Here is a 22282-nt window from a genome sequence, read left to right as displayed (position 1 = left end):
GAATCCCGCGGCAAAAACCACACCCGCGTTTTTTGCCGCGGATTTTCCGCAAGTTGGTCCCTGCAGATTTTTAAAAATTCCGCAGCGGAAAATCCACGGGTATAAAAGAACGCAATGTGCACACAGCATTTTTAAAAACCCATACGTTTTGCTGGGGAATTGACTGCAGCAATGTTAGACACATTTTCTACGGCTAAATCCGCAGCGTATGCACAGGGCCTTAGGGTTTTTCTGAAACATAGGTCCCCCAAAGTCACTTAAAAAAATGAATAGGTCCCTAAAAATAAGTTGTAAATTTCCTTTAAAATTGTAGCAATAATTTTTTTTTTTTTTTTTTTTAAAGCTTTAACAAAATAAAAGAATGTTACAGATGGTGCTGACGTAAAGCAGACATGAGGGAAATGTTTTTATTGCTAAATAGTTGCAGACATTCATTTTACAAAGAATTTCTCAAAATATTAGAACGTAGAGACTCTTAATAAAAAAAAAAAAAAATCATTATGACAAACAGTCAGAGCTGTGATCATAAAATCAGTTTATTGAAACATACATTTTAATAACAATTACATATCTTTAATATTAAAGTTTAGATAATCCCAGTACAAAGGATCAATAAATGGGTACACACCTTACAAATGTACTAATCCTATAGCTCCATTATACATAAGGTACTGTCTCAAATATACAGGCCTATATTGACTAGTGCATGGTCTATTAGTAAATATATTTAATATATAGGTGTGCACTAGGGGCGTCCCTTGAGAAAGCATTATGAGCGAAACGTGTGTCAGGGACACATGCTGATATATTGCTCTGACTGACAATGGGTAAATACTCCTTATAGGAGATCAGTATACAGGGTGGTCCAAAAGTAGGTGGACAGTATGTGTAATAGGGTTATCAAACATGGTGTAAAGTGAAACTGACTCAGTTGCCCTTAGCAACCAGATTCGACTTTTCATTCTTCAGACTAGAAAATTAAAGGTGGAATCTGATTGGTTGCTAAGGGCAATTGAGTCAGTTTCACTTTACACCATGTTCGATAACCCTATTATACATACTGTCCACCCTGTATGACCATGTTGATACTTGCTCTCTCATGCAATAAATGATGAGTTCATAGACGTGTGAACCACTCACTAAGTATGGAGACATAATCCATTCTAATTGGGATTGCTGGTAAATTCCAATAAGGCCGGTTTCACACATCCGGCTTTTCTCCACTTTATCGGCTCCGGCGCACTCCCATACAGTGTATACATTACAATTGCCGCGCTACAACTTCCTGGTCACATGCTCCGGTCACATGACAGCATGTGACTGGAGCTTGTTGCGCGGCCATTGTACTGTATACACTGTACTGGAGCGCCAGATCCGACAAAGTGGAGAAAAGCCGGATGTGTGAAACCGGCCTAACCCAGGTTTGTGTCAGGTGAACTATGCACTTTAGGCTATGTACACACGGTGCATTTTTTTTTTCGCGTTATAAACTGCACCGTTTCAATGACAAACTGCATGCTTTTGCTTCCCCAGCAAATCAGAATTTCCATGCGCACGTTGCAGTTTTTTTTGTGAGTGGTTTGTCAAAATCTTTGACAAAAAAAGCGCAACATTCATTCTTTTTGCGTTTTGGTCACGTTTTGTCACCCATAGAACTCAATAGGGATAAAAAATGGATGGCAAAACGCATGGTAAGAAATGTTTTGCATTTTGTATGCGTTGTACCTGTGTTCTTGTCACAACAAACACTGGTCACCCACTTTGTTCCAGGATAAAAAAAACAAAACACTGTAGCAGTGAAAATCTCTGTCTCTCCGCTTCATACTCACCGACGCGGCTGTCACACTGCTCCTCCAGCCTCTTGTATTTCTTTTCGACCAGCTCATTAGCCTCATTACATATTCACTCTGCACCCACTCATTTGCCTCATATATATTCCTGCTTTCCCTGTCTGTGATTGGTTGCCATCAGACGTGACCTCAAGCTGAGTGACAGTTGTCTGAATACAACCAATCACAGCTGCCATAAGATGCAACTGTACTGGGACTTTACCCGATTCATCCTGATTACCTTGGTGCGGTGGCAATTGGGGTAATAAGATGTTAATGGCAACTCATAGCTGCCACTAAGCCCTAGTTTATTGATGTCAGGCATCTATGAGACACCCCACATTACTAATCTGTAAATGAAAGTAAATAACCACAAACAGCCAAAAAATCCTTTATTTGAAATAAAATAAAAAGCCTCCTCTTTCACCACTTTATTAACCCTTAAACACCCCTGCAGGTCCGAAGTAATCCACACGAGGTCCCATGGCGATTCAGCTCTGCGAGCGTCATAGAGACTGCCAGCTGTGAGTGCAGACAGAGCCGCAGCGATCAGCATTAGCTTGTATGAACCTCTGACGTCACAACTGCGGGCCCCACAGTATGGCGTGTCGCGGCAGTGATGTCACAGGTTCACCGCTGTGAGGTTCAGGCCGCGACTGAAGTGAGCCGCGCCATCAGCGGTGACGTTACTAAGGTGAGTCCTCCACCTGCGGCTCTCTCACTTCAGTCGCGGTCTGATTTGTGGTCAAAGGTGCAGGACTCACCTGTGACCGCAAATTACCTGACAGCACCGCTGGTCGCGCAGCTCACTTTAGTCACTCGGGGATTTGTGGTCACACGTGGAGAACTCAAGCTGTGGCTAACCTGAGATTCGTCACCGCTGATAGCGCGGCTCACTTCAGTTGCTGCGTGGAGCTCACAGTGGGCAGTCTTGTTCTATGGCGCTCGCTGTGAGCGTCAGATGTAGCAGAGCTGGAAGCATCGAGGGACCTCGTGTAGATTACGTCGGACCTGGAGCGGTGTTTGGAAGGTTAATAAAGTGGTGAAAGAAGGAGCTTTTTTTTGTCTTATTTCAAAAAAAAAAAAAAAGGATTTTTTGGGAGTTTGTGTTTATTTACTTTCACTTAGGCCTCATTCAAATGTCAGAATGACAATATGAAAAATGGAATCTGCATTACTGCCATGAACATATGAATAAAGAGAAATTTAGGTATTGAATTGATCAATGCAATAGAGCCCCAACACTACGCCAAAGTATTTCTCTACGTTGGGGTCCCTAGCTTGTGTGTGTCCTCTCATACAGTTAAAAAACTTACTGTGTATGGGAAGCTGAGACCCAGGCTATTTATGTATGATGTGGACTGGCAATAGGTGTGGTGGGGCCGGGTTCACAAACGAAAGACTACAAATCAATCAATCAACGTAGAGAAATACTTTGGCGTAGTGTTGGGGCTCTGTTGCATTGATCAATTCAATAGATACATTTTTCTTTATTCATATGTTCATGGCAGTAATGCAGGTTCCATTTTCACATTTTCATTCTTGCATATAGCTATTGGATTTCTCATGTCAGTATTCACACAGCAGTTTCTGCTTTTCAAATATTCCCCTTACATAGTCACTGGTGTGCATACCTTCTCTCCATATAGGGTAGATTTTTTAGGTTTTTACACCCAGTTCAGACTCAGAATGGTGTTCCAGATGTTATTTATTGATTCATTCAAATGTCAGTGATTCTGATACTTATGTGCTAGTTGTTATACGTACCAGAATCACAGACATATGCAGACCCGTTAAAAATCAGTGGATCTGTGCACACATCAGTGATTTTTCACTGACCGTGTCTCTGTGCAGCGTACATGCGTGTCTGTGTGCTCTGGCACGGAGACATGTCTGTTTTCACCTTCTCCAGCGACGCTGTCTTCAGCCTCTGCTGCCTCCTCCTTCCAGCCCAGCTACTTATTCTCATGCATATTCATTTATGCACGGATCAGACGACCCGGAAGCAGCTGCAGTGGGGGTTAGTGGCGGCAGGAAACACAGCAAAGCCGAGAGTTCAGCACCATGGATAGCAGGAGCGGGGAACAGGTGAGTATAATTCCATGTGCTATCACTGATCACGGATGACAGATCACGGTTAACACATGGTAGGCAACCTACGTGTGCCGTGAATCATGGCACACAGAGGGACATATGAATTTTTAACATGTCAGTGAAAAACATGTTTTTCACTGACATGTGAAACAGGCCTTACAGATTAGCGATGGGGGTATTTCATAGACGCCTGCCATCACTAAGCTAGGGCTTAGTAGCAGCTGTGGGCTGTTATTAACTCCTTATTACCTTAATTGCCACCGCACCAGGGCAACGGGAATAGCCAGGCCCAGCGCCAAAATTGGCGCATCTTATGGATGCGCCACTTCTGGGGCGGGTGTGTTCTTCTATTGTTAGGCTGGAAAGGGCCAAATAACAATGGCCTTTCACGCCCTAATAATATCAGCCCCCAGTTGTCTGCTGTACCTTGGTGGATTTTAGAAAAATGGGGGGGACCCCACATTTACAAACAAATATCAAATTAAAAAAAATAAAATAAAAAAAAAAAAAAGGATGGAATCCCCTCTATTTTTCACAATTAGCCAAGGTACAGCAGACAGCTGAGGGTTGCAGCCTGCAGCTGCTGTTCCTGTGCTGGATCTGAAAAATGGGATGGGGACCCCACATCATTTTTTTTACCCCCCCTTCCTAAAAAAAAGAAAATAATAAAAGCTGCTGTCCAAGCTAGCTACCCCTCTATGGAGATATTATATCTATTCTATATGTTCTACCTATTCTTTATCTAATTTTCTCTCTATCCATCTATTCCAGCTATCTTTCAGTTATCCTATCCCATCATATTTTCTTTTCTCCTTTAAAAAACATATTAACAAAAACGCAGTAAAAACACATGGGTTTTTGCCACTTTTTTTTGTCAAACGCAGTGTTTACAGTTGTCAAAGTCTGCCAGTGGGTGCAGTTTTATTGTCAAACCTAAAACGCAGCGTGCGGACATAGCCTTATAATTATGATACATAATTTGTGCCTACACTGTCATCTGGTGGACACCTGTATAAGTACAGTATATGAAAAATATTCACTAATAAGAGACCATGTATTAGGTGTTGGGGAGATATGACCGAGTATTACGTGTCAGGGGGAATATATGACAGATATTGCATGTCTGGGAGATATGACTGGGTCTTGGATGGAGTATGTGATCGAATATTGGGTGTCGGGGAGAGGGGAAATGACCGGGCATTGGGGGTTCAGGGGCAATATGACCGGGTACTGAGTGATGGGGGGATATGACCGGGTATTAGGTGTTGGGGGGGAGGAATACGACTGAGTATTGGGTGCCGGAGGGAATATAACCATGTATTAGGGGTCGGGGGGATATTTCCATGAATCAGGTGTCAAGGGGGGAAATGTCTGGGTATTAGGGGCAGATATGACTGGGTATTTGGTGTCGGGAGGGATATGGCCGAGCATTGGTTATCGGGGGAATATGAGAGGATATTGGGTGTGGGGGGGGATACGACGGGATATTGGGTATCAGGAATTACATGACCGAGTATGGAGTGTCGGGGGTGGGATATGACCGGGTATTCGCTGTCAGGGGGGATATGACCTCTTATTAGGGGCCATCTATAGCTTCTCACCTGCTCCCCAGAGTCACTGCACTACAAGTCCCAGCACACCAAGGCACGGCCCCGGGTGGAGCGGCATGTTGCGAGCCGTAGTACGCTGGGTTTGGAGTATGCGCGGTTTGTCATGCTGAATAAAGCTTTATTGAAAACAAGAAGAAACAGGAAGCGGTCTGAGGGGCGGGAACTGGTGGAGGGGGAGGAGTCAGCGCTGCCGGGAGCGCAGAGCGCAGTCTGAGCCCGGGGAGGTGAGTACAGGCCGCCATCACTATGGAGACGGAGGCAGCCATGTGCAGGCCGGGTGGTCAGGGCAGTGTGGGGACGTCACCGCACACTCCGCCGCCCCGGTGGCTCCAGGCTGGGACCGCACTGGTCCTGGTGACTCCGCTCCGGTTCTTAAACAGATGTCCTGAAAGCCAGCACGTAGGCTCCTCCCATGCGCAATCACTGACGTCACCGAGGAGGAGGCTCCGCACCCCCCAGTGCAACACCCACCCTGCCATGTCCACGCTTTCCCCAACCACCCTGACCAGCAGCCTACATGCTGATGGCGCTCTCCCATGGGGTCATGTGACTAACAGGTTGTCATGTTGACGCTTTCCTCGGGCCATATGACCAGCATGTTTTCATATTGATGCTCTCCTGGGGGTCATGTGACCGCCAGATTGACAAGTTGACCCTCTCGTCGGGGTCATGTGACAGGCAGGTTGTCATGTTGACGCTCTCCTCTGGGTCATGTGACCAGTAGGTTGTCATGTTGACGCTCTCCTCTGGGTCATGTGACCAGTAGGTTGTCATGTTGACGCTCTCCTCTGGGTCATGTGACCAGTAGGTTGTCATGTTGACGCTCTCCTCTGGGTCATGTGACCAGTAGGTTGTCATGTTGACGCTCTCCTCTGGGTCATGTGACCAGTCGGTTGTCATGGTGACATTCTCCCCAGGGTCATGGCTTCCAGAGGCTCCGGCGCGCCATTTACCAAGAGGAGCTACCGCCTGTCCACCGAACCGGAGAAGACAAAGGTCACAGGTAAAACATGATGTGTGCGTCTGACAGTCATCTGTGACTGCGGCCTCCTGGTATTATGGAATGGATGGTGATGCCGGCTGCCTGGTATTATGGGACAGATGGTAATACCGGGTATTATGGGATGGATGGTGATGCCGGCCGCCTGGTATTATGGGTGGGACAGATGGTGATGCCGGCTGCCTGGTATGGGATGGATGGTGATGCCCGCAGCCTGGTATTATAGGATGGATGGTAACACCGGCCGCCTGATATTATGGGGGGGATGGTGACGCCGTCCGCCTGATATTATGGGATGGATGGTGATGCTGGCCGCCTGGCATTATGGGATGGATGGTGATGCCGGGTATTATGGGATGGATGGTGACGCCGGCAGCCTGGTATTATGGGACAAATGGTGATTGCTGGTATTATGGGATGGATGGTGACGCCGGCCGCCTGATATTATGGGATGGATGGTGACGCCGGCCGCCTGATATTATGGGATGGATGGTGATGCTGGCTGCCTGGCATTATGGGATGGATGGTGACGCCAGGTATTATGGGATGGATGGTGACGCCGGCCGCCTGGCATTATGGGATGGATGGTGATGCTGGCTGCCTGGCATTATGGGATGGATGGTGATGCCAGCAGCCTGATATTATGGGATGGATGGTGATGCTGGCTGCCTGGCATTATGGGATGGATGGTGACGCCAGGTATTATGGGATGGATGGTGACGCCGGCCGCCTGGCATTATGGGATGGATGGTGATGCTGGCTGCCTGGCATTATGGGATGGATGGTGACGCCAGGTATTATGGGATGGATGGTGACGCCGGCCGCCTGGCATTATGGGATGGATGGTGACGCCGGCTGCCTGGTATGGGATGGATGGTGATGCCAGCAGCCTGGTATAGGACGGCTGCATGATATTTTGGGATGGATGGTGACGCCGGCCACCTAATATTATGGGATGGATGGTGACGCCGGCCCCCTGGCATTATGGGATGGATGGTAATGGCGACCCCTCGGTCCTATTATAATAAGGCTGTAATAGAATTGGTATTTCAACTCCTCCCAAATTCCAAGATCTCTTTTGCTGTCAGTGTTTATTTCCTTTCACAAAGCTGAAAGTTTGCTACATTGTATCAGTGCAGGTGAAAGCTACATGCTGCAGCACTAGAAGCCTTTGCACTGACAGCTCTTATCTGCACTCATACATTGTAGCAAACCTTCAGAGGTGTGAATACCATGAGCTTGGTGTACACAGGGAAAGGATATTCATTCACTGACAGGCACCAGAAATCTTGAAACTAGGGATGAATAGAAACACAAAGTCCCCTAAAAATTGTCAGAAATGTATTAATTTGTCCAGGAGGTGTCATCGGCCCGACCCTCAGATAACTCCTCCTGGAAGGTGGCCACTTCTCCTATCTTTCTCCTGTGTTGCAGGCATTGTGAATGAGCGGCTCCTGAGCCAGTACCTGCACAGAGTATTCCCAGGCAGTGATGGGGCGCAACATGGCACCAACTACAGGTAACGGGACCCCCTGTCACCTCCGAGTACCCGAGCCCCCTCTATCAGGCCCTGTGTGTTTGCATGGAGTGACGGCTGCTGCGCCTGTACATTATAAGCCTATAATAGTCCTGCTCTGTCATCTCCTCTATAAATAGCCGCAGCCTCGGTCCCCTCCTCCGGTTACAGTGGCGCTCCTTCCTCCTGGTAACCCCTTCCTCTCTGCATTCTTCTGCTGCTGGATGTGACTCCCATCATCCTCCTCTGCCTGTTGCACTGGATTCTGGGAAAACTGAGTGACAAGCAGTATGGCTGCCATCACTGCTGCCTCCCAGGGTCTCATGGACTCCACACCTTCCATCTAGGACTCATTCGACTTCTTGAAGGCTGGGTGACAACTCTGGAGGTGTTCATGGTGGCCATGTTGGTTGTCAGACAGCCTTCCACACATCGGAGTGTGCTGAGTTCTGTAGTAGTCCCATATGTTACATTATGGGGGAGTCTCCAATCCATCGTCTGTCCATCTGCGATTGTCTCCTCTGCCGGTATACGAGGAGAGGCGCCGCTCTCCGCACACGGTGACTGTATACTGCTCTCCACAGGAAACCTCTCACCTTCCAAAATCTTGATGAGCGGCTCGACCGACTACTGTCCGCTGCACAGACGGACGAGGGCGCAGGTGAGAACCACAGAACCACACAGAAATAGGGGTCAGTGGCAATCTATCCTTAAAGGGAACCAATCACCAGGATTTTCCTATACAACCTAAATCCAGGGCTATACTGGCACTATCCGGCTGATTCTCTACATACCTTTAGTGGTCAGCTCAGATGTTTAGGTTTTGAAATCCAAGAAAGTAAAGTTTATAAAATCAGCAGCTTCTTGAGTGACAGCAGCTGAGGATCAGATAATATCTGGGGGGTGTATTCATAGTTATCCCTTCCCCCTATTAGAATTAGCATAAGTATTATCCAATCGATTTAATTTTTTACTTGCAGGACCTGTGTGACGTCATTCCCATGTGACCAGAAGAGGCGGGGCCACAGCCAACAGAAAAATGTTGCTTCCTGGTATCAGCTTTGTTGGCTGAGGCCCCGCCCCTTCTGGTCACATGGGTATGACCTCACACAGGTCCTGCTAGTGAAAAGTTAAATCGATGATATAATACTTATGCTAATTCTAACAGGGGAAGACGATAGCCATGAATCCCCCCCCCAGCTATTATCATCTGATCCTCAGCTGCTGTCACTCAAGAAGCTGCTGATTTTATAAACTTTACTTTCTTATATTTCAAAACCTAAACATCCGAGCTGACCACTAAAGGTTTGTATAGAATCAGCCTCTATAGCACTGGCTTTAGGTTATATACTAAAATCCTGGTGATTGGCTCCCTTTAAAATATCTGTACAAATGGGAGTCCTCCACCCACCACACTATGTACACATCTTACCACCAGAGGATGTGTGTGTGTATAGTCATCACCAAAGGGCACACCACACACCTATGTATGTATAATATATATATTGCAGTGTATCACAAGTGAGTACACCCCTGACATTTTTGAAAATGTTTTATTCTATCTTTTCATGAGACAACACTGAAGATCTGACCCTGTGATACAATGTACAGTGTCAGTGTGTAGTTTGTATAACAGTGAAAATTTGGTGCCCTCTAAATAACTCAACACACAGTCATTAATGCCTAAACTGCAGGAACAAGTGAGTACACCCATAAGTAAAACAGCCAAATTGTGCTGAAAGTGTGAATATTTTGTGTGGCCACCATTGTTTCCAAGCACTGCCTTAAGTCTCTTTGGCATGGAAGTCACTAGAGCTTCACAGGAGCCGCTGGATCCTCTTCCCTCCTCCATGACCTAAACCCTATTGAGCATCTCTGGGGCATCCAGAATATGCACGAGCGCGAGGTCTGTAACATCCACCAGCTCCGTGATGTCGTTATGGAGGAGGGAAGAGGATCCAGCGGCTCCTGTGAAGCTCTAGTGCACTCCATGCACCTGAGAGTTAAGGCAGTGCTTGACAATAATGGTGGCCATAAAATATTGACACTTTGAGCACAATTTGGCTGTTTTCACTTAGGGGTGTTGTTGTGTCCCATGAATGGGACAACGTGTTGTATATATTTCTTGTATTGCATATTTTTCCTCCTATCAGGAAATTCCTTATTGTTACACTGTATGAAGTTTGTCCCTATCTGCCTCCCTTAGTTGGCTTCTGTATAGAATGCTCCTCCCTTTGTTCCTCAGTTTAGTCTAGAGAGGAACCATTGCTGAAGACATGTCTACAACCCTGTACAGATTATTCCTTTTCACCTGCCTTTACTATGTACTTAATACAAGATTCTAGAAGAAAACTACAGTGTTTCACCTGGTCTTCCTACAAGTCATCGTTGGGCTGAGTTAAAACGATCTGTTGATGCCGGTAGTGTGAGTACAATCATACAGTTATCTAAGGGACTGATAATTAGAGCAGTTGGGATTTACAGCTACCAGGAAGAGACAGAATAGGTGTACTCACTTGTTGCCTGCAGTTTAGATATTAATGGCTGTGTGAGTTATTTAGAGGACACCAAGTTTACGCTGTTATACAAGCTGTACACTGACTACTGTACATTGTATCATAGTGTTATATCTTCAACATTGTCCCATGAAAAGATATAAAATATTTACAAATGTGAGGGGTGTACTCACTATTGTGATATACTCTACATACACTCCTCACAAAAAGTTATTGATATTTGGTTTTTGAGTGAAGTTTCAGGAAGGTGCTAAAATGCCCTCCTAATCTTTTCAGGTGATCCTTGTGACCTTCTCTAATCTTTTGAATGCACATGTCAAACTGTTCAATGTTTCAGTACTTTTTGCACAACTTGCTGTTCTCGAACAAGGAGCGTAAGGGAAAAATTCACAACAGGTATTTAATCCATGAATCGCCCAATAAGTTTTGGAGTTGACTTAGAATTGGTATTAGGCTGCTTTCACACATCCGGCTTGAGCAGTGCGGCTCAATCCGGCTGTGCAAGCTATGCAACGGATGCGGTGAAAACACCGCATCCTTTGCATAAGTTTTTCCCATGTGGCCCGTCCGGTTTTTGCCGCTTGCGGCATGCTACTGAGCATGCGCAGTGGCAAAAACCGCATGCGGCGGCCGGATGCGGTTTTTGCCGCATCCGGCCGCCATAGGCATGCATTGAAAACTGCGCCGCATCGGTAGGATGCTGCGCGATGCGTTTTTTTTTTTTTTGCCGCACGAAAAACCGTGCCATGCAACGTTCCATCCGGCCGCCGCATCGGCTAAATCTGCCGCATGAGGCAAAAACCGGATGGAACGCAAGGCCATGCGGCACAATGCGCCACTAATTAAAGTCTATGCAGGAAAATCGCAACCGGCAGCAAAAAAAAACGGTTGCGATTTTCCTGCAAAGTGCCGGATTGTGCCGCATTGCAGAAACCGGAGGTGTGAAAGCAGCCTTAAACAGTCTTCCTCATCGGGCTGTTCATATTTTGAAACCATGAAACCAAGATGACACCTAGCAGTGCTGGGCCATTGCAAGGCTTCAAGCAGGATGTTCTCGGCCACTGAGCGTAGAGTGTCACCAGCCGGTTGCAATAGAAATACAGAGAGACTGGAAGAGTCACAGAAAGGCAGAGAAGTGGACGTCCTTTGGCCACATTCCACACTGATGACTGCTACATTGTGAACAATGCTCTTCGGAACCGGATGATGAATGCCACAACTCCAGGCACATTTAAGAGAGGTGAGAGGCCCCAAAGTGTCACATCAGACCATTCAAAACCATTTAGATCAATATGGTCTCTGTGCTAGGTGACCTGCAAGGTACCTGACCACACAACCAAGCACAGACGTCATCTACCAGTGGACTCAATGCTGTTCACTGATGAAAGTTGATTCATGCTGAGCAGAAATGATGGTCGCTGTGAGGCAAATCCCGGGATATGAAGATGAATTATGACTTCCAGTCATAATCGCTCATCACTCCCTGGCAGTGCCCCCCTCCCTTCTTGTCCTCAATGTCCAGCATCTGTGAAGGTGTCACATCCCATGGCCATCTCCTATGATATGGAAATTAGGTGATGTGGGAACAATGGACACAGGATGACTCCCTGCCGTGACCCTGTGGTAGGAGCTGCTATCTAATTAGCAAGCTTGGGAGTATCCAGACAGAACGACTCCAGTAAAAAATGGTTCATATCTCGCAAGCCATATTTCCGATAAATATGGCAACCATAAAAATGGTGTCTCCGCATGCGGACGATGCTGGCACACCCTTTTTATGGGAGCGGGAGCTTGGGAAATACCCCAGGTGTGATATCAGCCAATGGGGAACTAGTAGACAAGTCATGAGTCCTCTCATTCTGTAGCTAAATTCATAACTGTCACAATGAGAGCATTGGCGTCCGCCTACGACGCTCCCAGGCCAAGTTATGGCCATATTCCATGTTGTGGATTTTGTCCATAACTCCAGCCAGGGGTGGAGCAGTGCTCCCTCTGAGGTCACTAAGGTAGGAGGGGACCTGGATTTGCCCAGGTTGATAACCCTACTTCGGCCATTTTCCAGTGTTCTTTCGCTGGGGGTCACGTGTAGGAAACATCTGTGGGAGTTCCTGGAAACCTGGTCTACAGCGCCCCCCTGTGGCCAGACGCACAAGGTAACTGATTGAATTGCATACCTGTTTGTAAACCATGCTTTATCTGTAACTGTACTCTGACATATGTATATTCTGTAGATTCCCTATTGTATATATTGTAGTTTCTAGTGTGCTTTAGGCTGATTAAATTATATAATTAATCTTGGGCTGTTCTGTTATCTCGATCTTGAATCCCACGTCTGTGTGTTCGGCTAATAGTTACCGTGAAGCGGTTGGTGGCAGCGAGTTGTGCCAAGGATTATTGTGGGGAGGCCAGTGAGATCCGGGGAGGTTTTATATATTCCGCCCGCGGAGGTCGGGGGAATATATACCCTACTCTCACTGGGGACCCTTCAATAATCGGCATAAGTAGTATAGCGGCCTCCTTGCTTATTGTCGGGCAATTCCATAATTGGCCTGACTATAAGAGGGGCGCTAGAGAGCGCGTCACGTGCTCTGTCTGTCGGTCGGGAGGTATAAAGGAGGGGTGACCCCCACTTGTTACCCCCCGATTGTGACGTACTGGTAGCCAGCGCGGGGGATTTCTGAGTGACCCCCCCGGTGGTTTGTGACATATTGGTGGCATAGCGGTGGGATCGAGATAATAGTGTGTGTGAGTGTGAGACCCATACTCCCAGACACTAAAGACTGCCTGCAGCAGCTGTGGCTGCTGGGGTCTTCAGACTAGCTCAACACTAGAGTGTCAGAGTGCAGATACTGTAAGGTGTGTGGAGGCATCAGGTGTCAGTTCTGTGTCAGTGACCAAAAGTCTGCAAGAATGGCTGATGGCACCAGGAGCAGAGCTATGCAACTGGCCAATGCTAAAGCAGGAGCCGAAGAGAGGGAGGACGGTGCTGTGGACAGTAATGAGGAGGTTGCCCACGAGTCCTCCAGGAGCTCGACGCCAGAAAACAGCTCTGCAGAGGACATTGCACAACCTGGCACTGCTGGACAAGATGAGGAGCAGCTCACCCAAGGGTCCTCAACGAGCCAGATGCCAGCCCTCCGCTCTGCAATGGACAGTGAATCACCAGGCTCCGCAGCGGGCCGCAGATCACCACGTGCCATTCCACCGAGCCTGGGAGGCTCGGATAGCCTTCTTCAAATGGCTATGGCCCTACTCCAGGCTGGAGACCGGGAGGGCTACCAGGAACTCATGGCAGAGCGCAGGGCAGTGTGTGAGGCTGAGGCTGCGGAGCGGCAGGCAGAGCGTGAGGCTGCGGAGCGAGAGCGGCAGGCAGAGCGGCAGGCAGCGCGTGAAGAGCGCCAGGCAGAGCGTGAGGCTGCGGAGCGACGGCAACAGGCAGACCGTGACCACCAGCTGCAGCTAGCTCAGCTCCGGCCCTCATCAGCCACACGTGACCTTCAAGACACCAAACTTCCAAAGGTCCGTGTTGAGGACTTCCCAGTGCTGGAGAAGGATGGAGACTTGGACTCTTTCTTGACTGCTTTTGAACGGACTTGCTTGCAGCACCATCTGGACAAGGACCAGTGGGCCAAATACCTGACCCCCCGTTTAAGGGGTAAGGCCCTGGAAATCCTTGGGGACTTGCCTGCTGAGGCAGATCAGGGCTACGACACCATCACGCGGGCCCTGATCCAACAGTACAACCTCACTCCAGAGTCCTACCGCAAGAAGTTCCGGACCCTGCAGAAGGGACCAAAGGACTCCTGGGCTGACCACCGGCGGGCACTTGCCCGAGCTGCCGACCACTGGACCCAAGGCCTGCAGCTTTCCACCGGACCAGAGATCCTGGACTTGGTCATCACGGAGCAACTCTTGTGGAACTGCCCTGAGGATCTCCGCCAGTTCATCCGAGACCAGAAGCCAAAGGGGTCCACGGCTACAGCTGCCCTGGCCGATGACTACATCAACTATCGGGCTCCTGAGGCCAGGAGAGCAGCCACCAGCAGCACCTGGAGAGGGGGTAAGATGAACTCTGCGACTGCCCCACCTGCCCCTAGACTGCAGGGGGTGTCCCCCTCAACTCCCCTCTCCAGGCCCGTGGCAGAGCCAAGACGGTGCCACCAGTGCAACCTACCTGGACACTTCAAGGCCATGTGCCCTCAGCGTCCCAAGGCCCCGGCTCCGTCCCCGTCCCAAGGGCCGCCCAAGGTGTATTGTGTGGGTGGGGGTGGTGGTAGGTCCCTGGACAGCTTCCAACCTGTCACCGTCGGCCGGTCTGTGACCATAGGACTGCGAGACAGCGCCTCGGAGGTGACTCTGGTGCGGCCTGAGATGGTGTCCCCCCAAGACTTGATCCCTGGAAAAACCCTCGCTGTCTCCGGGATTGGAGGCATTGACCCGGCGCTGCCTGTTGCTGACATTTATGTGGACTGGGGCGCAGGGCGAGGGGTGAGGGAGGTGGGGGTAACTGATCGGATCCCCGCAAACGTGCTACTTGGGACAGATTTGGGGCAGATAACCTCCCAGTTTGGGCCCCCACCAAGGGCTGAACCTTCAGCCAGTACGGACATGACTCCTGACAATGTTAATGTGTTATCTATGAATGATGTGAGAGAGGGGGGAGTGAACTCTGATATTTCTGCTTGCACAGACACCATAGACACACACACAGCTGCAGCTGTGACAGGGGAGGGGGTCAGAGAAAGGTGTGACAATGCCTCTACAAGTAATCAGCCTGTGAGCTGGGATCTGTTGCCCTCTGCAGGGATAAGCAGAGAGCAGGGTGCTGCAGGGGGAGGACCAGTGTGTGGGGTGGGGGCTACCACAGCAAATGTGGGGTCCCCAGAGATTTCACAGCGGGGTTCTGTTGCTGCAGGAGGGGAACAGGCAGGTGAGATTGGGGCCGGTCCAGGAGCGGAAGTGCTCCCAGGTAAGATCTCGGTGCATGGTTCCCCCACAACCGGGGTGTCAGGAAGCCAGGTAGGTCTGCCTGAACCGGCGACTTGGTCAGGAACGGAGGAGGAGCAGGCACGACCCACGGTCGCAGCGGCTGTGGCCGCTGTCACCCGCAGTGGGAGTGCTGGAAGCCAAGGGGCCTCCCGGAGGTCCGATAGCTCTTCCCCTTCTGACCAAGTGGCAGCCGAGTCAGGTGGAGGCCAGGACACAGGTCCCGGGGTACTGACCGAAGATGTGACAGTCTCGTCGATTCTGGCCACATCTAGTCAGGGGTTTCAGGCAGCGTTAGAAGCTGACGACAGCCTGAAAGCTCTAAAGGAGCAGGCGGCACAGCCTCCCTCGGACTCGGACCCGGAGCGAGTGGTCTGGGACCAAGGACGGCTGTACCGGGCCACGGTCCAGCAGGGTTCACCGGAGGCGTGGCCCAGGGACCGACAGTTGGTGGTACCCTATCCGTTCCGGACGGAGTTGTTGCAGATCGCACATGAGATTCCGATGGCCGGACACCTAGGGATCGCTAAGACCAAGGCCAGGTTAAACCAGCATTTCTACTGGCCAAAAATGGGGGCCGATGTGGCTGCCTACTGCCGTTCGTGTGAAACCTGTCAGAGAGTGGGGAAGGCGGGGCCACGCCCCAAAGCCCCACTGGTATCTCTGCCCATCATCGATGAGCCTTTCAGGAGGGTGGCTGTGGATCTGGTCGGCCCGCTGGCCATCCCCAGCAGCTCCGGGAAACGCTTCATACTGACGGTAGTGGACTATGCCACCCGGTACCCAGAAGCAGTGGCCTTGTCGTCCATTCGGGCTGACAAGGTGGCCACCGCATTGCTGGAGATTTTCTCCCGAGTGGGTTTTCCCCAGGAAATGCTCACTGACCGGGGGACCCAATTCATGTCCCAGCTGATGGAGGCCCTCTGTAAGCAAGTCCAGGTGCGACATCTGGTGGCCAGCCCGTACCATCCACAGACTAATGGCCTGTGCGAGCGGTTCAATGGCACCTTAAAGCAGATGCTTAAGATGTTGGTCGACTCCCATGGGCGTGACTGGGAGCGGTATCTCCCACACCTGTTATTTGCTTACCGGGAGGTTCCACAGGCCTCAACAGGATTCTCACCGTTTGAGCTCCTGTACGGGCGACGTGTGCGGGGCCCCCTGGCTCTGGTGAAAGAGGCTTGGGAAGGGGATTTGGCCACCCCTGGAGTGTCGGTTATCGAGTATGTCATGCGCTTCCGGGACAAAATGCAGGCCTTGACGCAACTGGTACACGACAATATGGCTCAAGCCCAGGCCGATCAGAAGCGTTGGTACGACCAGAACGCTTGTGAGAGGACCTACCAAGTGGGTCAAAAGGTGTGGGTACTGGTCCCCGTACCACAGGACAAGCTTCAGGCAGCCTGGGAAGGCCCATACCTCGTGTACCAGCAGCTCAACCCTGTGACGTACCTGGTCACCCTGGACCCTGCCCGTGGAAGGCGGAAGCCCTTCCATGTGAACATGATGAAGGCACATCATGAGCGGGAGGCATGTGCGCTCCCCGTGTGCAACCTGCCCGAGGAGGGAGAAGCGGAAACCCTCTTGGATATGCTAGCCCAGGTTAGGGCAGGCGGATCCATTGAGGATGTGGAGGTTGGCCACCAGCTCTTGGAGGACCAACGGTCCCAGCTGTGGGCCACCCTCCTCCCCTTCCGGGGGTTGTTTACCAACCAGCCCGGAAGGACTGACTTGGCTGTCCATCACGTGGACACTGGGGATCATCCCCCGATCCGGCGTTCAGCATATCGGGTCTCCCTGGAGGTGCAGCAACACATGCGCCAGGAGATTGACGAGATGCTGAAGCTGGGGGTGATCCAGGCATCCAACAGCGCTTGGGCCTCGCCTGTAGTCCTCGTCCCTAAGAAGGACCGAACCACTCGGTTCTGCGTGGACTACAGGGGGCTCAATGCTGTCACGGTCGCCGATGCGTACCCAATGCCACGCATCGATGACCTGCTCGATCAGTTGGCCGGGGCTCAGTACCTGACCATCATGGACCTGAGCCGGGGATATTGGCAGATCCCCCTGACTCGCAAGGCCAGGGAACGCTCTGCCTTTATTACCCCATTTGGACTATACGAGTCCACGGTGATGCCATTCGGGATGAGGAATGCCCCTGCCACTTTCCAGCGGATGGTCAACACCCTGCTCAAGGGACTTGAAGGGTACGCGGCCGCGTACCTGGATGACATTGCCGTCTTCAGTCCCACCTGGGAGGACCACCTAGAGCATCTAGCACAGGTGCTCAGGCGGATCCACCGGGCAGGTTTGACCATCAAGCCGGGAAAGTGTCAGCTGGCCATGAGCGAGGTCCAGTACCTCGGTCACCGGGTAGGCGGGAGAACACTGAAGCCCGAGCCTGAGAAAGTGGAGGCCATCGCATCCTGGCCCACCCCCAGGACCAAGAAGCAGGTGATGTCCTTCTTAGGGACCGCCGGGTACTATAGGAGGTTTGTTCCACGCTATAGTAGCCTGGCAAAGCCCTTGACGGACCTCACCAAGAAGAAGCTGCCCTCTGCAGTCGATTGGACAATGGACTGCGAGACAGCCTTCCAGGCCCTAAAGGACGCCCTGTCCAGCCCGCCCGTGCTACAGGCAGCCGACTTCACGCGGCCGTTTGTAGTACAGACCGACGCCAGTGACTTCGGCCTCGGTGCGGTGCTCAGCCAGGTGGACTCTGCGAGCCAAGAGCACCCAGTCTTGTACCTGAGCAGGAAGCTGTTACCAAGGGAAGTGGCCTATTCCACGATGGAGAAGGAGTGCCTGGCCATAGTGTGGGCCCTGCAGCGTCTGCAACCCTATCTATACGGGCGCCACTTCATCGTGGAGACGGACCACAATCCCCTCAGCTGGTTGCACACCGTCTCTGGGACGAATGGGCGATTGTTGCGATGGAGCCTTGCGCTCCAGCAATACAACTTCACCATTCGCCACAAAAGGGGCCGTGACCACGGTAACGCAGACGGGCTGTCCCGACAAGGAGAGGTCGCGGACGGGCGCACGGGGGAACACCGGAGTGTGCTGCCCCCTAGCGCCCTCAAAAGGGGGGAGGTGTGAGGCAAATCCCGGGATATGAAGATGAATTATAACTTCCAGTCATAATCGCTCATCACTCCCTGGCAGTGCCCCCCTCCCTTCTTGTCCTCAATGTCCAGCATCTGTGAAGGTGTCACATCCCATGGCCATCTCCTATGATATGGAAATTAGGTGATGTGGGAACAATGGACACAGGATGACTCCCTGCCGTGACCCTGTGGTAGGAGCTGCTATCTAATTAGCAAGCTTGGGAGTATCCAGACAGAACGACTCCAGTAAAAAATGGTTCATATCTCGCAAGCCATATTTCCGATAAATATGGCAACCATAAAAATGGTGTCTCCGCATGCGGACGATGCTGGCACACCCTTTTTATGGGAGCGGGAGCTTGGGAAATACCCCAGGCGTGATATCAGCCAATGGGGAACTAGTAGACAAGTCATGAGTCCTCTCATTCTGTAGCTAAATTCATAACTGTCACAATGAGAGCATTGGCGTCCGCCTACGACGCTCCCAGGCCAAGTTATGGCCATATTCCATGTTGTGGATTTTGTCCATAACTCCAGCCAGGGGTGGAGCAGTGCTCCCTCTGAGGTCACTAAGGTAGGAGGGGACCTGGATTTGCCCAGGTTGATAACCCTACTTCGGCCATTTTCCAGTGTTCTTTCGCTGGGGGTCACGTGTAGGAAACATCTGTGGGAGTTCCTGGAAACCTGGTCTACAGCGCCCCCCTGTGGCCAGACGCACAAGGTAACTGATTGAATTGCATACCTGTTTGTAAACCATGCTTTATCTGTAACTGTACTCTGACATATGTATATTCTGTAGATTCCCTATTGTATATATTGTAGTTTCTAGTGTGCTTTAGGCTGATTAAATTATATAATTAATCTTGGGCTGTTCTGTTATCTCGATCTTGAATCCCACGTCTGTGTGTTCGGCTAATAGTTACCGTGAAGCGGTTGGTGGCAGCGAGTTGTGCCAAGGATTATTGTGGGGAGGCCAGTGAGATCCGGGGAGGTTTTATATATTCCGCCCGCGGAGGTCGGGGGAATATATACCCTACTCTCACTGGGGACCCTTCAATAATCGGCATAAGTAGTATAGCGGCCTCCTTGCTTATTGTCGGGCAATTCCATAATTGGCCTGACTATAAGAGGGGCGCTAGAGAGCGCGTCACGTGCTCTGTCTGTCGGTCGGGAGGTATAAAGGAGGGGTGACCCCCACTTGTTACCCCCCGATTGTGACGTACTGGTAGCCAGCGCGGGGGATTTCTGAGTGACCCCCCCGGTGGTTTGTGACAGTCGCCAATGATGTTGAAGACCTCAAGGAGAGCGCTCTGCATCAGTCACTGCTGTCACCAGACGAGCCTTTGGTGGTGGCAGTGTTACAGTGTGGGTAGGTGTGTTTAGTCAATACAGAACTGCCCTACACTTTGTGCATGGGACAGTGACAGCCCCTACTACTTGAATAACATAATTATTCCAGTCATTGTGCTTCTGCCTGAACAACACCGGCCTAATTTCATCTTCATGGATGACAATGCTTCAGCTCATTAAGGTCGCATCATTAGGGAATGGCTACTGGAGACTGGGGAACCTCAAATGGAGCAGCTGCACTTTCTCCAGATCTGAATCCCATAGAAAACCTATGGAAATAGTGGAGTAGCCGTGGCGGGGCCGTAACTCTGTACCCCAGAACCTCAATGACCTGAGGGCCGCATTTCAAGAAGAGGGGGACGCCATGACTGCGCAGACAATAACTCCAGTTGTGACCAGCAGGAGGTGTTGTTGTCAGCTGTAATTGATGCTCAAGGCCACAGGACAAGTTATTAAGACATTTTTGTGGGGTATACCCACCACTGTTGTTGGATTTTGTTTCAATAAATTGCTTGAGATGAGAAATCCCCATTGCTGCTTATACTTAAATGCCCGACTTTCATGATAATATATCATTGTAGCATGAACTTTTTACAGTTTACATAAATTTCACTCGAAAGCCAATCATCCCTAACTTTTCCTGAGAAGTGTATATTATATATAAATATATACACACACAGAGACCACTAGAGGGAGCTCTCACATACAGGTGTGTATATGTACGGTCCTCATTAGAGGATGGACAGCGGGAGAAGCCTCTTGATTCTACTTTCCCTGATTGGTTGATGTTGCACTCAGCTTCTATTCTCTCTGTCTCAGATCCAGTTGCGGACGGGCGTCTGGGACCCTCCCCAGTGGTCTTGGATCACACCAGTGGCTTTGAAGGCTTGCTTCTGGTTGATGACGATCTCCTTGGGGTGAGTAGTCGTGGTCTGGTTGGACATTGGCTGCAGTGTCTCGCTGATCTTTGACGCTGACACTGATCTCTGCCTGCAGGTGATTGGTCACAGTAACTTCAGCTCCATCAGAGCCACCACCTGCGTGTTTACAGGTGAGTCCGGTGGTCCTGGTTGGGTTGATAGAGCGATGTGTGATCTAGCAGCCTCCGTCATTTTTGGTTCTGCTTCCTGCATGGGGAGTACATGGTGAGGACTGCATAGCCGTCATGTCTTGATCCTCCTTTGCTGCAGGGCAGTGGTTGTACGAGGTGCTGATCTCCTCCCAGGGCCTGATGCAGATTGGATGGTGCACCCTCAGCTGCCGCTTCAACCAGGAGGTGAGTACTGGGGCTGCATGGCCGGCAGTAAAGATGGCGATAAGGGGCAGGCCACTGACCATGTCCCTTTTCTTATCTCATAGGAGGGTGTGGGGGACACTCCTGATTCTTACGCCTACGATGGGAATAGGGTCCGTAAATGGAATGTGACCACTACCAACTACGGGAAGGTGAGCACTCAGCGGAGTTATAGGGGGGGCTCCATGGACGCTCCACAACCCTGTGTGACCTTTGTCTGTTTCTTCCCAGTCCTGGGCGGCCGGGGACATCGTCAGCTGTCTCATAGACCTGGATGAAGGATGCATCTCGTTCTGCTTGTAAGACCTCACTATCTGATGAGACCCTTGCTAATATCCGTGCTCCCCCTCACCGCCTTCTTCTCTCTGCAGGAACGGCGTGAGTCTCGGCACCGCATTCAGCGACATCTCCCGGGGGGCTGGTATGGCGTACTTCCCAGCGATCAGCCTTTCCTTCAAGGAGTCGGTGGCGTTTAACTTCGGGTCCCGTCCTCTAAGATATCCTTCCCCTTGCACGGCTGTAGCGGTGTTACAATGTATCGGGGTGGGCAGTAATAAAGGAGAGAAGCTTGTGCTACTGATGTGTTCACCTCACAGTGGATTGTCTTGTCTGATACACTGTAAAAAGTCCTCAGCTGTGAGAAGCTTTAGGGCATGTGCCCACGATCAGGACCCACTGCGTTCTGGATGCAGCGGGTCCTGACCTGCGGGGCCACGCGTCTCCTCCGCAGGAGACCGCAGCTGCTTGTACCCACGATCAGGGTTCAGTGCGTGGTCTCTCGCTTGTGTTCTCCCTACGGAGGTCGAATGTGATTCCGCAACAAACAATTGACATGCTGCGGTCTGGAAAGATGCACCGCACGTCAGTGTTTGCTGCGGAAAAAAGAAGCACAGTGGGCACGAAAGAAATCAAGAAATTCAAGAAATCCCATCCACTGTGCTTGTACTGTACAACGCTGCGTTTTGGATGCAGCTGAAGCA

General features: G+C 50.6%; 1 protein-coding gene across 1 annotated transcript in view; it reads left to right on the top strand.

Moving 5' to 3' along the window:
* The first annotated feature begins 5669 nt into the window (after positions 1 to 5669).
* RNF123 (ring finger protein 123) overlaps positions 5670 to 22282 on the top strand; it is a 42858-nt gene continuing 26245 nt past the window's right edge. The window contains exons 1-10 of the mRNA XM_075321698.1: positions 5670 to 5757; positions 6451 to 6536; positions 7968 to 8052; positions 8634 to 8710; positions 20828 to 20925; positions 21005 to 21059; positions 21199 to 21284; positions 21368 to 21454; positions 21534 to 21601; positions 21674 to 21806. Coding sequence (XP_075177813.1) covers positions 6455 to 6536; positions 7968 to 8052; positions 8634 to 8710; positions 20828 to 20925; positions 21005 to 21059; positions 21199 to 21284; positions 21368 to 21454; positions 21534 to 21601; positions 21674 to 21806 — 771 coding nt within the window. The 5' untranslated portion in view covers positions 5670 to 5757; positions 6451 to 6454. The remainder of the gene's footprint in view (positions 5758 to 6450; positions 6537 to 7967; positions 8053 to 8633; positions 8711 to 20827; positions 20926 to 21004; positions 21060 to 21198; positions 21285 to 21367; positions 21455 to 21533; positions 21602 to 21673; positions 21807 to 22282) is intronic.

The sequence above is a fragment of the Anomaloglossus baeobatrachus genome, chromosome 8 (genome assembly GCF_048569485.1).
Source record: "Anomaloglossus baeobatrachus isolate aAnoBae1 chromosome 8, aAnoBae1.hap1, whole genome shotgun sequence".
In the NCBI taxonomy this organism is placed as follows: domain Eukaryota; kingdom Metazoa; phylum Chordata; class Amphibia; order Anura; family Aromobatidae; genus Anomaloglossus; species Anomaloglossus baeobatrachus.
Note: the sequence above shows the minus strand (reverse complement) of the source record. Positions and strands in the feature narration are given on the sequence as shown.